General features: G+C 37.5%; 1 protein-coding gene across 3 annotated transcripts in view; it reads right to left on the reverse strand.

Annotated features, from left to right (window-relative positions):
* Window positions 1–13,849, reverse strand: part of Tpp2 (tripeptidyl peptidase 2) — a 65,921-nt gene that overhangs the window by 23,622 nt on the left and 28,450 nt on the right. For all 3 annotated transcript variants that reach the window (XM_015484112.2, XM_015484111.2, XM_015484113.2), the window contains exons 11-20: window positions 13,134–13,282; window positions 11,003–11,118; window positions 9,986–10,154; window positions 8,896–9,053; window positions 7,949–8,025; window positions 5,810–5,916; window positions 3,694–3,848; window positions 2,487–2,603; window positions 2,152–2,252; window positions 506–602 (exon numbers count right to left, since the gene is read on the reverse strand). In XM_015484112.2, the coding sequence (XP_015339598.1) occupies window positions 506–602; window positions 2,152–2,252; window positions 2,487–2,603; window positions 3,694–3,848; window positions 5,810–5,916; window positions 7,949–8,025; window positions 8,896–9,053; window positions 9,986–10,154; window positions 11,003–11,118; window positions 13,134–13,282 (1,246 nt within the window). The remainder of the gene's footprint in view (window positions 1–505; window positions 603–2,151; window positions 2,253–2,486; window positions 2,604–3,693; window positions 3,849–5,809; window positions 5,917–7,948; window positions 8,026–8,895; window positions 9,054–9,985; window positions 10,155–11,002; window positions 11,119–13,133; window positions 13,283–13,849) is intronic.

The following is a 13,849-nucleotide window of genomic DNA, read 5'->3' on the forward strand; positions in this document are numbered from 1 at the left end:
GCAATAAATATTCTTCAAGACCTCTAATTACTTTATAAAATTGAAATCTGACAATTTATTGACATCTATTTTTTCCCTAACACCAAAACCAAATTCATATTTATCAATGACTGTTTTACTGAAATCTCACTATAAAAACTCTGATCCAGTGTTTACACTGGTTTCAAGTACTGTCACATTCATTCCACCCGGGAGCCATTCTGAGCTTTTACTCCTCCGAAGCCCCCTTTGGCAAGCTATCATGCCTGGCACCATGATCCAAAGGACTATGCCACATCCAAGGCATCTAATCACTCTGGGTCAGATGGCATTAAGGAATAGGTATTACTAAAAGGTCACTACTAAATTATGCTTTGTGACTTCACATCAGAATGGTACTTAGATGAGTAGAAACCATAATTTCCTAAGCATAATCCCAAACTAACCAGGGTTAATAACTTGACTCTCTGATTCATGAAACACAATATTTCATCATGTGGATATACTTTACCAGGCAAACACTTACTTGATGAAAGTTATATGTCAGGACCATCTCATAAAGTTGACGATTATTTGGCAAAACATCTCTTGCTCCTAAAGGTTTTGTTTTTGCACTCACTGGGCTACAATAAAGCAATCACATATTTTATTTGATTCAAGAGTTCATTTAAGAAGACAACATGGTAAGCAACAAAATTTATAACATATTACAGAAGTTACAATGAGTATTCCTAAAAATTGCTTTTTTCAGTATACCTCATAATATTTTAATCATTAACACATATGGTTCTTTATTGCCTGAGTCTTAGCAACACAGTTTAAATTTTGCAATAAATATTACAAAGGCAATATTTTCAGAAGGATAAAAATATTATTAAATATTGCAAATAGCTCTTAGCCCAACTAAATCTCACCACTAGGGTGGACAATCACTAATAGTGCTGAAGGACAGGTTTTGATTTTGCATCCGGTTCAAACTGCTGGTAGTGCTGTACTGCCATGGCAGGGCCATAATATGCCCTTGTCCTGATAGGGAATAGCATTTAATTTTTTTTTAATATCCTCTAATGCAAGTCACTGTACAAATTTTTACAAAAAAAGCACTGAGATTAGGAGAATCACTTTTTAAAATAGTTAAAAATGTGAAATTTATTAATGTTATTATCCCATTTTTATAATGTTAGCAGAGATCGCCTGTGGATAGCACAGTACAGATGATTCTATTTTTTCATTTTATAATTTGTAAGACACATACACACATATAAAGTGCGCGCTCTCTCTCTCTGGGCCACTGAGCCACATCCCCAGCCCTATTTTGTATTTTCCTTAGAGACAGGGTCTCACTGAGTTGCTTAGCGCTTGCCTCACTACTGCTGAGGCTGGCTTTGAACTTGAGATTTTTCTTTCTCAGCCTCCCAAGCTACTGGAATTACAGGTGTGCACCACCGCACCAGGCCTCTCTCTCTTTTTTGATTATAACATTCACAGGACTTTCTAATTACCAGATTCTGGCCTATAGTGAGTCCTAGATATTAAAAGCAAAGGCTTTGTGTCACTGATACTTAGTTCAAATTTTTGAGATTTAGGGGTAAAACTTCCAAGAAGATACAAGCCAGACATACCCTCAACTACTATTCCCTAAGACGTTCTCTTAATGCATTTACTACCACGCTGTATGCTGCTATGGGACAAGGTCAGATTAAACAATAAAAAACAAGTGCTCTCCTTAACACAGCAAGAGTGAGAATGTAGCTCAGGTGCCTGTTTTCTAGGGGAGTTGCTGAGGCACAGAGTCCAAAAAGACCTGCCAGCATTATGAGTTCTGGGAAGTGACTGGCTAAGGATGCACATATTAAAATCAGAGATTATGTTAACTTGTTGCTTTCTGTCAAGAAATGAAAAGGCTAATGTCCATGATCCTAACTTGTCCTGACAGGATCACCTATCCTCTGTCCTGAGCTTTGCCAGCCAAGTGGGACAGTGAGGACAGAAACTGCTGCTGGGCTGCCTTGCAGAGACACATGAAGGCTCCTAAGCTGCAAAGTCAAACTGGATTCTCATCTCCAGTGTTCACATAGCTTAAGAAAAACGACTTTTCAAAGAATGTAAGAGATTCCCCACCCACCACCCACCATCAACATTTATTTGTAGCCCCTAAACACTGAGTGATACCGTAGTGTTTGGACCCAATTCTTCAAAGTTATGCAGGGAGCCAGATCTTCATATTTTAAGGACGACTGAACATCAAAACGGTTGATTCCTTCTGATGCGTGCTACAAAGGATATTTAACAAATTAATTTCCCAAACTTTAACTGAAAATAAAAAGTACTTTGTGTCTAATATAAATGTATCTAATGTAAAATTTATAGACACCTATTAACAAAGATTATTATTTTCAGAACCACAGATAATTTCTCCAATAAGGTTTAAATATAACCAATGAAATTAGTTTTCAATAACACAAATAAATGACATTTAAAAATGATGAAAATATCACAGAACTTACAATGTTCAACTGAGGAGCAGTACAAACTATTCCATGGAAAGAAATGGTATAATCAATATTGACATCACTTAGACTTGCCCACCAACGAGCAATACAAAATTCAATTGCTTTCCCACCCTGCAGATAAAAATAAGAATAAATTATAATATATAGATCCCTATTTCCTCTAATTACAAAATATAAAAATTAGCTGTTTTTTTAAGCAATTATTTTCTTATTTATAACAAAACTCAAAGGACTTTTGTCATTTGTGCTAGGTGTTGTTAGGCACTGTAGATGTAGACTTAGATGATTACTGGTACTTAAATACACAACTATTTATCATAATCTTACACTTCTTATCAAAACATTTGAGGCATCTTTTGAAAGCATATACAGTAAAATAATGCTGAAAAAGTGGAATAAAAATTAGGATCAAAAGAAAACTAATTAAGAGAGGATAAGAGAAAGGATAAAACTTTATAAGGCATATTCAATAGGCACAGTTGAATTTTAGTCTAAGAGCCTCCTGCAAACTAAAAGAAAATCAAAATTATGGTGACACCTTTCTCCCTGTTAATAAAAGCAAAAAGGGGAAGAAAAACTGTTCCTAGCCCTGTTTTAAATTAGGTTTTTTAGAAATCAAGTGCATTAGAAAGTTTAAAGAGAGCAACCATGTAACACTGATGCAGTGCAAGGACACGGAAGTAACAGGAACAGGAAGCAGGAGATGTGGGAGAGACACACCCACTCAGACTCAGAGCAGCAAGTGTGTGGAAGAATAGGGTAAGTCCACCTGTCTCACTTCTTACACTACAGCCAAGGGTAGAGACCTGTCCTGGTGAGGTAATCCGAACGCCAAGCCCCTCAGATTCGTAAGGCATTAATAAAATAAGTGACCTGGAGAAAAGTGTTCCATAAGGAAATAATTATATAGAGGAAACAATTAAAACCAAGGTCCAAATTATGAAGTGTCAGAATCTACAAGATTAGCACTTTTCTTTGACTAAATTATTCAAGAGTTAAAAAAGGATGAATATTTTTGTCTAATACTTAGGTTTAAGTACCCTAATTAGACCTCATTAGACTTCATACTTCATTTAATTTGTATGAACAAAATATAGAGTCCCAATGTGCTCTGGGTAGAAACTATTAAGTCAAATTCAAATAGTTAGTCTTAGCCCCACCAAAAAGGAAAGTGAGATTTCAATCTGTTAATCACACTTACTAGGACAGGAAAAGCTTCTGTCAGAGTTCCTTTTTCTGGAAGGGAGCAAAACTTATAGAATTCATGACTTCGATATGCTCTCTGTTTCACAAGCTGCACTGCATGAAGAACAAACTTGGCTGACACCTCAGAAGAACATGAACACACAGTAACTTCTAGAATAAGAAGGAAAGAAGCAAAGCTTTAAACTAGTCAGATTTAAAATATGGTTTTAACAATGACCTTTTGTTTAGGTAGTAACATATAAAGAATAAAATGATATACTGAAATGAAACCTGTGTACCTCCTTAAAAACATAGAAACAGAATATTAATAAAGCCAGAGGGCAGAAGATAATCTGCAGAAAAGAGATAAACGGGTATTAAACTGAGCTGCCCCTTGCTGCAAGCACCAGGTGACACAAGCAGCCCACAGGTGCATAACAATTATCCTTATCAGGTACCTACCTCTCTCTTAAAGATCCTTCTTTTTGCTGGTTTTAGCTGAAAACCAATCAATGCCTCATATAGTAAAGAAGATTATAATTTTTAAAACCTCTATTATTTATCCTGGCCTAAATTCTATTAGCAGCTATTCATTCAACTTATTTGGTAATTTTTCCTAGTCTCTCCTGTCTCTCTTGATCTGTCTCCATCTGGTCTACTTCTACTTGCTTAGCTTGACCAGAAGGCAGTGCTGGAAATGAGCCTAAACCACGTGAGGCAAGACCAGCAGCTCATCAAAAGAATATTCTCTATTCTAATTCAAGGGAAATGGAGCAAGGTTCAGTTCTCTGTGGTTCCCAAGGACAAGTGGGCACACAGCTCTTGGAACCTAATCAGTTGCTGAGAGTACAAAATCTAGCATTATGACAATATTTCTAATTATTTGAAATAGTAACCATTGTAATACACTTCTACTCTAACATTGTAAAATGCTCTGAAATACTTGCATTCTAGATAATTCAATAACTTTTTAAAACAAAAGAAAGTATTTTCAATACCAACCTACACAAATCATAATCAGGGCAGTATACCCACTGTCATTTTCCACTAAATAAATATTAAATTCAATATTCAGTATTAATTAAAATTTTTTTACTCTTTAATATCATTGGCCTTGAACTGTACAATTCTGAGAAGGCCTATATGAATGCTACTACAGAGATGTTCAATTTAGCACCTCTAACCCTGAGCCCCAGAATAACTGTCAAGGATATAAATCTCAACATGGACAAGCTATGTCTCAGATGCTTCATAAGCTCTTGAATCTTTTAGTTTAAACATAATTAGCTGAAAGAGAAGTTTGGTTAATTAAGCAACCTGCCCCAAGTAAGCATTAAGGTAAGACAGAGTCTGGATCTGAAGCCCAAACTTGTCAGTCTCCAAAGCTCCACTGCTCCATGCTGCCTTCCTCTGATCCAGGTTCTCTTAATCACCAAGTAAGTCAGAAGTTTGGACTGGAGGCTCACAAGGACTCTCCTTGGGGAAAGGCCTCTAGAAGCAATCCTTCTCTATGTAGCTCACTACCTCACCCTCTGAAAAGGACCTGGAACACAGATTATGCATAAAAGTATGTGTGGGGAATGAGTCTAGTGCACCTCCTGACTATCGTCTGTGGTGGACAAAGAGGAAGAAAGCAACACTCCAACAGGGGTGCAGTTCAACAGGATATACTGGACCCTGTTTCAATATGGCACTCTAACTTGCAGTTTTTGTTATTTATTATTTTGCCTTTACCACATTATATGTAATAAGAAAAGTCTTTCATTTCCGGTGATATCAAGAGGGAGGGAGACAGACAAACTGCATTTAGACAAATGACCAGAAGATAGTACAAGGAACCACAGAGATAATAAGCTCTTCTCAATGAGGTCTCACACATGTATTTCATGATTTCATTTTAAGCAAATGCTCAAAAGAGATATATACAAGCACAAAATGCTTTCTTAAGCCAAATACAAACCATTTTTAATAAGGATACTTATTGGCCTAGACAAGATAACCTGTGTAAAATGCTGAATAGTGTGTCCACACCCTAGAGGTATTCAGTAATGCTGGCTATTAATTTAAATTGGGTTCACATATTTATAACACATCATCATCCAAAATAAGAGGTCCAGACAAATTTTACTTACCAGCCCATGTTGCACCCTCAGGAACCTCAATGAAATGCCTTCTAATCTGACCAGGTTTAAAATGTACATCTGTAAAGGCTAGATCATAATGTGAAGATTCATTTACTCTGAAAATTAACAAAAAAATTATTAAATGTGATATTGTCATAAAAATAGTTATGTTTGTAACATGCCCACTAGCACTCTAGATCTTATATAATACATGCAAGAGTAGTTCACCAGAAATGAACACTGGGACTTGTTATAAGTTGGTCATGAAACAGTAAATGAAATACCACCTTATTTTTAACATGTTAGCAGAGGTAACCTCTGGTTAGCAGAGGATAGATGATTCTACTTGCTTATTTTGTAATTAAAAAAAAAACTTAAAGTATTTATTTCTTAGGTATAGGTGGACACAATCTCTTTATTTTTATGTGGTGCTGAGGATCGAACCCAGTGCCTCATGCATGCTAGGTAAGTGCTCTACCTCTGAGCCACAACGCAGCCCTTATTTTATAATTTGTAAAATACACACACACATTTAAAAAGCTCATACGCCCTTTTTTTTTTTCTTAAAGGAATTCTACAATATTCACAAAATTTTCTAATTTCTAGATTAAGGACTATAGTGAATCCTAGATATTAAAATAAAAGGTAATGTATATTTTTGTGGCACTGATAAATGTCTTGCAGCTATGATAAAAACTGGTGTTAAGCCCCTCATGTAGCTTCAAAAATGCCCCCATACTGTAAAAATAGTAAAGACAAACCATTTCCATGAGAAATTAAATTTTAAAAAAAAATTAAAAGTCAAATGTATAACTACCTTCTACAGAAAGTGTATGTAGAATCAAATTCTTATCAGTAGGACAAACATTTAATGAGTGTTTATATAAGGTAGCTAGAAATGTAACAATGAGTAAAATATGATCCTTTGATCTAGACGAATTAGTGGGGAGGGAGATATTTTACACAGTAGGGACATATCAGGGAAAACTAATGAAGAATTTTTGGTTCATTCAAAGGGAACCTGCAGAATCTTCCTGAAAGAGAAAACGTTATCAGCTGATTGTTGAAGGTCTTACACAGAGCCTTGTTGAAATTTCCATTGCACTTCTAGGCAATGTATGACCAAAAATTTAACTTCTTTCCCACATACATGCCATTTTTAAAATTAATTTCCTTAATTTCATCCTCTATGCCTCATAGGCTGGGATCCACCTGAGTAACTAACTCAACAGAAACTGGTAATTTAGAACTGCCACTTGTTTTCAGTATTCAAAATCCAATCTCACAGTTTGTTTTGCACATCCTGTTTAATAGGGTCCATATAGGATGAAGTAAGATATAGTCTGACTTCAGAGGGCTCAAAGTCAAACAGCATAAATTAAATAAGTAAATTTTGTCCTGAGCCGTGTAAAGCGCCATGATGCAGAAAGACTGGACTACTTTTATTCAGATGCCCAGAAATGAGCCTGGTCAGTTAAAGGCTCCAGTGCAGCAAAGGCTTCAGTCGAGTAAATGCTCTCATCAACTGTAGAAACCTGGAGAGTCTGGGTGGAAAGCTGCTCAGAACCTGCACCTTGGTGTATGGCATGATAGGAAGCACTGGGTTGGGGCTAGAGCTGTGAGGAGTCATCACTTGCTATTTTAAGGAACCTAAACTTGATACTTGGAGCTGCCAGTAATGTATTTTAAGCAGGAGTAACATGATCAAATGTGAACTCCTTGGTTCCAGGGTGGACAGAGAGGAAAGGATTAAGAGTCTGGAAGCACAAAGTGACTAGAAAGGAGGAAGAGCCAGGAAAGCAAGGAGGGTGGTGTGGAGAAGGATGAAACAGCTCTTCCAAGGGCCGCAGAGGGCTTGGGGAAGCGGAAGGCTATGGTACTCCTTCCCGTGGAGCTCGGCAGCAGCCCCTACACCAGTATATTCAGTGAAGGGGGTGGGGAGGAGGCCAGGTTTCCATGGTTCTCACAGCCAACAGGGACCAGCACGGCTGACTACATGCCACCGAAAAAAGGGAGGAAGATGCGAACTAAGACTAAGCTCTGGTTACCTGGTTCTGTGGCCTAGTAATCCAAAAAGTCCACAGTATCCCACACATAGCTATTAACAACTTAGATGTAAAAATAAGTTGTGAACAACCTCTTACTTACTTTGCTGCTATAACCGCAGTGATGGGAACTCTGAACAGAGGCCCTGCATTGGGGGAGGCTATGTCATAGCCGCAAACCTTGAAAGAAACACAGTTTCAATATCTATAAATATACTTGTAGAACAGGGAGTTTAAAGGGATAATCTAGTCATAGAATGAATTAATCTTAAAACTGAAAGGTCCCACACATAAGTGGAACAGGTTTCCTGACACTAGGTCACATAATATTATTAGCAAAAAGCCCTAACAAATGCATATGTAAAAATCTTTAAATAATTGAGCATAATAGGGAAATGAGACATCAAATTTAAAAAATTGCTTTTTAATGACTCAACTGCAAACTAGCATCACAGACAGCATTGGAGGTAGTTACTGTTTATATACAACTACCATGTATCTAACAGATGCTTTCTCCACCTGAGTATGCAGCTCAGGTTCAACCCAATCAACCAATTGATGAATTAGAAGGAAACCTAACTGAAAAGGCTTTACTGTTCTGCTTGTTTCTCTTGCCTTCTTCACACAAGGACACATTATATTCTTACTGTACCCAACTGCTTAAATGAATATAGGTAGACCAGATGAGCTACAAACTCTGGCAAGTAGAAAGGCTGAGTTGATTCTTAACAAGAAAGCAACATCTTAGAAATATACTTGGAATTTTTTTCCTTTTTACTCTTAAACATGTTATCCACCTGCTTTTTATTTTTGTTGTATTGTTTTTTTGTTACTGGGGATTGAACCTGGGGCACTTAACCACTGAACTACAATCTCAGCCCTTTTTATTTTTGAGACAGGATCTTGCTAAGTTGCCCAGGCTGGCCTTTAACTTGTGATCCTCCTGCCTCAGCCTCTCATTTTTACTGGGAATATGGGCCTGCACCACTGCACTTGGCCTCTCAAAACATTTTAAAGAGTAAAGAAGTGAAAATGAAGATATGCCAATACCTCTGTATAATGCAATCCTTCTCGTAAGCCTCTGGGGTCCACACGTATGTTTATGTGTCTACATTGATTCATGAGTTCCAAATGGCTGGGACACTGAACCCAAGATGAGTTTGAAGTTAAAGCTAAATGAAGCTGAAGGGATATTTTTTCAGAGTTTTCTGGCATTAAAAAGACCAAAAATTAAAATCAGCATTTCCTCCCTTTCATTTCAAAAAGTTCTATCTCTTGTCAAGAAAATTCAGCAACTTAGTTTGTCTGTTCTAAAATGTACTAGACATGGCACCCAAAGCACAATTTAAACAAAACTGTCATAAGTCTTCCTTGCCTTTTAGTGTACTCTTGAGGATCTCATTCATAATTCTCACCAGACACTGCTATGCCTTAAAATACAGAATTTTAGTGGACATGTTACATCACTGTGTGCAGGTAACAGAACTTGAGTGAAATAAAGACTGTCAAATATACAGTGATGAGTTTCCCTGACACCTGTTGTTCCTCTCAGCTGCTACTACTTCTCACTCTCACCTGAAAGCTCTGGCTTATAACCAAGTAGTAAATGGGAAAAGAAAGGGAATGTTATTTTACTATCAATTTAATAAAACATAGGTCACTGCAGTCCTGTCCTGCTGTTTTCCTTGGTGGTCGAGATGCTAACTGAATTACCATGGTACTGGGGTCCTTAATTGCTCTAGTTTCCCTTAAGTTTATTAACTTTTTATAGTTATTTATTTATTTTTTTGCATTACGATTCTTAATTCACCATTATACAATAATTTATTACATCTAATTATATATGAGGTATGTTGACACCAAATTCAAATCTTCATACATGTATTTTGTATAACGATGAGGGTCTCCTTTCACCATCCATGCTATTCCCCTTCTCCCTCCCTTTCCCTCCCACCCCTATTCTCTATCTAGAGGTAATCTTCCTCCCTTGCTACTCCCTCAAGTTTATTAGTTTTAAATAATCATCTTGCCAGTTCTTACTTCTCTTCAGACCATTGGCCACATAGCATCCCCCTGTCAAGCAGCATTTGTCTGAACCATCAGCGTGAACAATTCAGCTCACTGCCAGCCTCCTACTTACCTGTGTTCTCTGGAAATACAGGCTCAATGCCAACGCCATGATCTGAAGGTGCAGCCACCTGAACAGGATCTCGGAGGTAGATGCCACGGTTATTTCCAACAGTAACAGTAAAACCTAGTCTATTAGCAAATGATGTATTCTGAACGAGGTAGTCATAGGCTTTGTCAACCTAATTAAAAGAATATAACTGGTAAGATAAAATGGATGAAGAAAATATTTTATTACAAATTACCAATTAACTTGACGTCAGTTATAACAAACTACTATAAACAAAAAGTCAGTTTCTATATTCACTGTATACTACTCAATACTCCCTCCAACTCAGATGCCAATTCTACATTTTTACCACTAGATGAACATTCCATTTCACTCTGTTCACATTGTTAATGAATGCTGGAATTGATCCACCTGCCATTATGACTGACAAATTTTTGCTTCTACTTCTGTTTTGAATTTCCAGCCACTATATGTCTGTTTCTCTTAGTATAATGAATCTGTCTTAACTATAAAATTTGGTTTTGGTTGTTTTTTTGCCCTACTATAACCACATAATCTGGAATTTATTTTTATTTTTTATTTTTTTTAAAGAGAGAGATTTTTTTTTTTGGGGGGGGGTAAATGGACACAACACAATGCCTTTTTTTTTTTTTAATATTTATTTATTTTTTTAGTTATCGGCAGACACAACATCTTTGTTGGTATGTGGTGCTGAGGATCGAACCCGGGCCGCACCTGTGCTAGGCGAGCGCTCTACTGCCGAGCCACAATCCCAGCCCCATAATCTGAAATTTAGACACAGTGAATCATGTTACAATAGAAGATATTATTATTATTATTTTTTTTTAATGAGGTAACTTTTTTCCCCCATAGCTTTATTCATTTATTTTTTATGTGGTGCTGAGGATTGAACCCAGGCCTCACATGTGCTAGGCAAGTGCTCTATCAATGAGCCACAACCCCAGCCCTCTGCATTATTATTTTAAGGGTGCTTTAAGTTTCTCATACAGACAACAATACCTGAATAATACCATGTCCTTGGGCAAATACTTCTATGTTGTCAGCCTTCACTGCAGTGTTTTCTAAAGCTCTTCTGACTGAATGAACTGTATAGTCAACATTATTAGCTTTCAGACCTAAAATTTAAAAAAAAAAAAAAGAAAATTGTGTTAGTGAGCCTGCTACTGGCAACTTTCTTTCTCCAATCAGTGTAACAAGTAGTCTCTGGTTTTTCATGTCTTGAATTTCAACACTTATTTTAAAATCTCTTCTTAAAAACTGAACTCAACAGTCTGGCTCAATTGCTTGCATTGCAGACTTCACTCAAAAATCAATGCATACTGATTGGCAGGCTGCACAAAGGTGACATCAATGCACAAAGCAGACACCCAATGGCATCTCAACGATATTTTCTTTTTTAAAAATATTTTTTAATTGTAGATGGACACAATACCTTTATTTATTTTTACGTGGTACTGAGGAACGAACTCAAGTGTCTCACACATGCAAGGCAAACGCTCTACCACTGAGTTTTGGCCCCTGCTCCTGAATGACATTTTCTTTAAGGTACTATTGGTCAAACACCATGGTTACTGGCAGCAGATTTCAATTCACATGCATCAGGGAACTAAGGCAAAAGGCAGCTGAGGTTTTGTAACAGACCAACTAAATGAGAATCTTTAAGGACTGGATCCAGGGATTGTGATTTATTATAAGCTGCCCAGGGGATTCTAGCATGCAGCCAGGTTTGAAACTATGGGAAGGTTATAAAAGGCCTTTATACTGTTACTGATAAAAAGATGACTGCTGAACCATTTTTGTCCTCTCCAGAGCTCATGAAACACATAAAAATGTATTGTAATAAGCCATAAGAGCAAATCAAGGACATAATCAATTTTGTTCATGAGAATCCAAAAAAAAAAAAAAAAAAGATAGAGCGCTATCAGAGGAATAGGTAGATGACCTGGATCTTACAGAATGCACAGGAATTTGGCACAGCCTGTAATCCCCACTGCTAGAGAGGCTGAGGCAGAAGAAACCTAAGTTCAAGGCCAACCTGGGTTAAACACCTTGACTCACAATAAAATTAAAAAGGGCTGGGTATGTAGCTCAGGGATACAGCACTCACCTAGCATGCACGAGGCAATGGGTTCATCCTCTAGCACCCTCACCCCACCCTGCTGCAGAATGCATAGGTGTTTGCAGGTCCGAAAAGGATTTAGGGGCAGAGATATGCTCAAAGATAGGTGACGCTGATAGGACTAGAAATGAGGTAGAGACATCAGTGACCATCCGGAGAATTCTGACTCAAACTGGCAAATGATGTGGCACTGACAGGTGTTTTAAAATCAGTGATTAAAAAACTATTGGCATGGGCTGGGGATGTGGCTCAAGCGGTAGCACGCTCGCCTGGCATGCGTGCAGCCCGGGTTTGATCCTCAGCACCACATACAAAGATGTCATGTCCGCCAATAACTAAAAAATAAATATTAAAAATTCTCTCTCTCTCTCTCTCCTCTCTTAAAAAAAAACAAAAAACAACAACAACAACAAAAAAAAAACTATTGGCTTTTGTTGTTATCTCTTGGCATCAGCAGAGATGAGTTGACCAGACACACGGGCAGAAGAAGACAGTTGCGGTAGTCGGACAAGGGGTGAATGAAGAAGGCAGGGAGACCAACCTTGAACAGAGGGGCACTTCTGAGGAGGGAGCTTCACTGCAGCTTGTCCATCCTGAGTCCCAGGCCACCCTGATGGTGCCCTCTTTAACACTGCATATCATCCTAGAAATCCTCTGTTCCATTTAATTCTTCTCTATTATATCATTTATCACATTCCAACGTGTAATACAAGCACTTTTAAAATTTTGTTCAAAGTCTGTCTCCCCCAATTATAACATAAACTTGAAATAGACAAGGTATTTTACATGTTTTGTTCATTAACTTAGCCTCTGATAAGCAAAGAGCCAATAAATATGTTTGCCAAATGAATGAATAAGCAAATGGTCATTATTACATAAATCATTTTCTACTCAAAACTTTACTTTGTGTCCAGGACATTACCAAATAAACCATGTTTTCTCACCATGAGAACTGCAGAAAACATGCAGTCAGCAGTAGGAGAAGAGGGCGGTCACAGGCAATATCCTCACCTGAGAGTATCAGGGCAATGCCCCCACACGCGTTGGGGGAAGACATCGACGTCCCGTTCATTAGCTGAGTCCCCCTCAACGTCCAGTTAGGGACAGAAGCAATGGCTCCTCCTGGTGCACTGATACTCACGCCAAGGGCCCCGTCGGCACTAAACAGAAAGCCATTGAGGTTTGTTCATGATGGTGAAACTGGGATATATATGGGCATTCTTGAGAAGGCCACTGGTCAAATCCATTATAGTCCAACACCATGGACTACTTGTAGTCATTACATATAATGACAAAGATATCATCATGGGGAATCATGGGGCGGGGGACCTAGCACAGCTATTTCCCCAACAGGTAGCAGTTATTTTTTCCTCACAAGTGGACAGAAATCTGCCTGTGTGTATGTATATGTATCTGGGTCTATGTGTGACAGGCCAAAGATATCAGGTATATTTAGAGAGAAAAAAATAAATGTTCAGACTCCTTGGTGAAGTTTTCCACTGTTTATAATCTAATTCAGTATTGTATAATAGAAAAATAAAGTGGGTCATATATGTAATGTGAAATTTTCTAAGAGCCACATTTTAAAAAACTAACAGGAGACTGGTGAAATTAATTTTAATAACATTTTATTTAACAGAACATATCCAAAATATCATTTCAAAATGTAGTTGATAGAAAAGAATAAAAATGAGTTAGCTTACTTTTTTTTTTTTTTTTTTTTTTAC

Source organism: Marmota marmota, unplaced genomic scaffold (assembly GCF_001458135.2).
Source record: "Marmota marmota marmota unplaced genomic scaffold, marMar, whole genome shotgun sequence".
In the NCBI taxonomy this organism is placed as follows: Eukaryota; Metazoa; Chordata; class Mammalia; order Rodentia; family Sciuridae; genus Marmota; species Marmota marmota.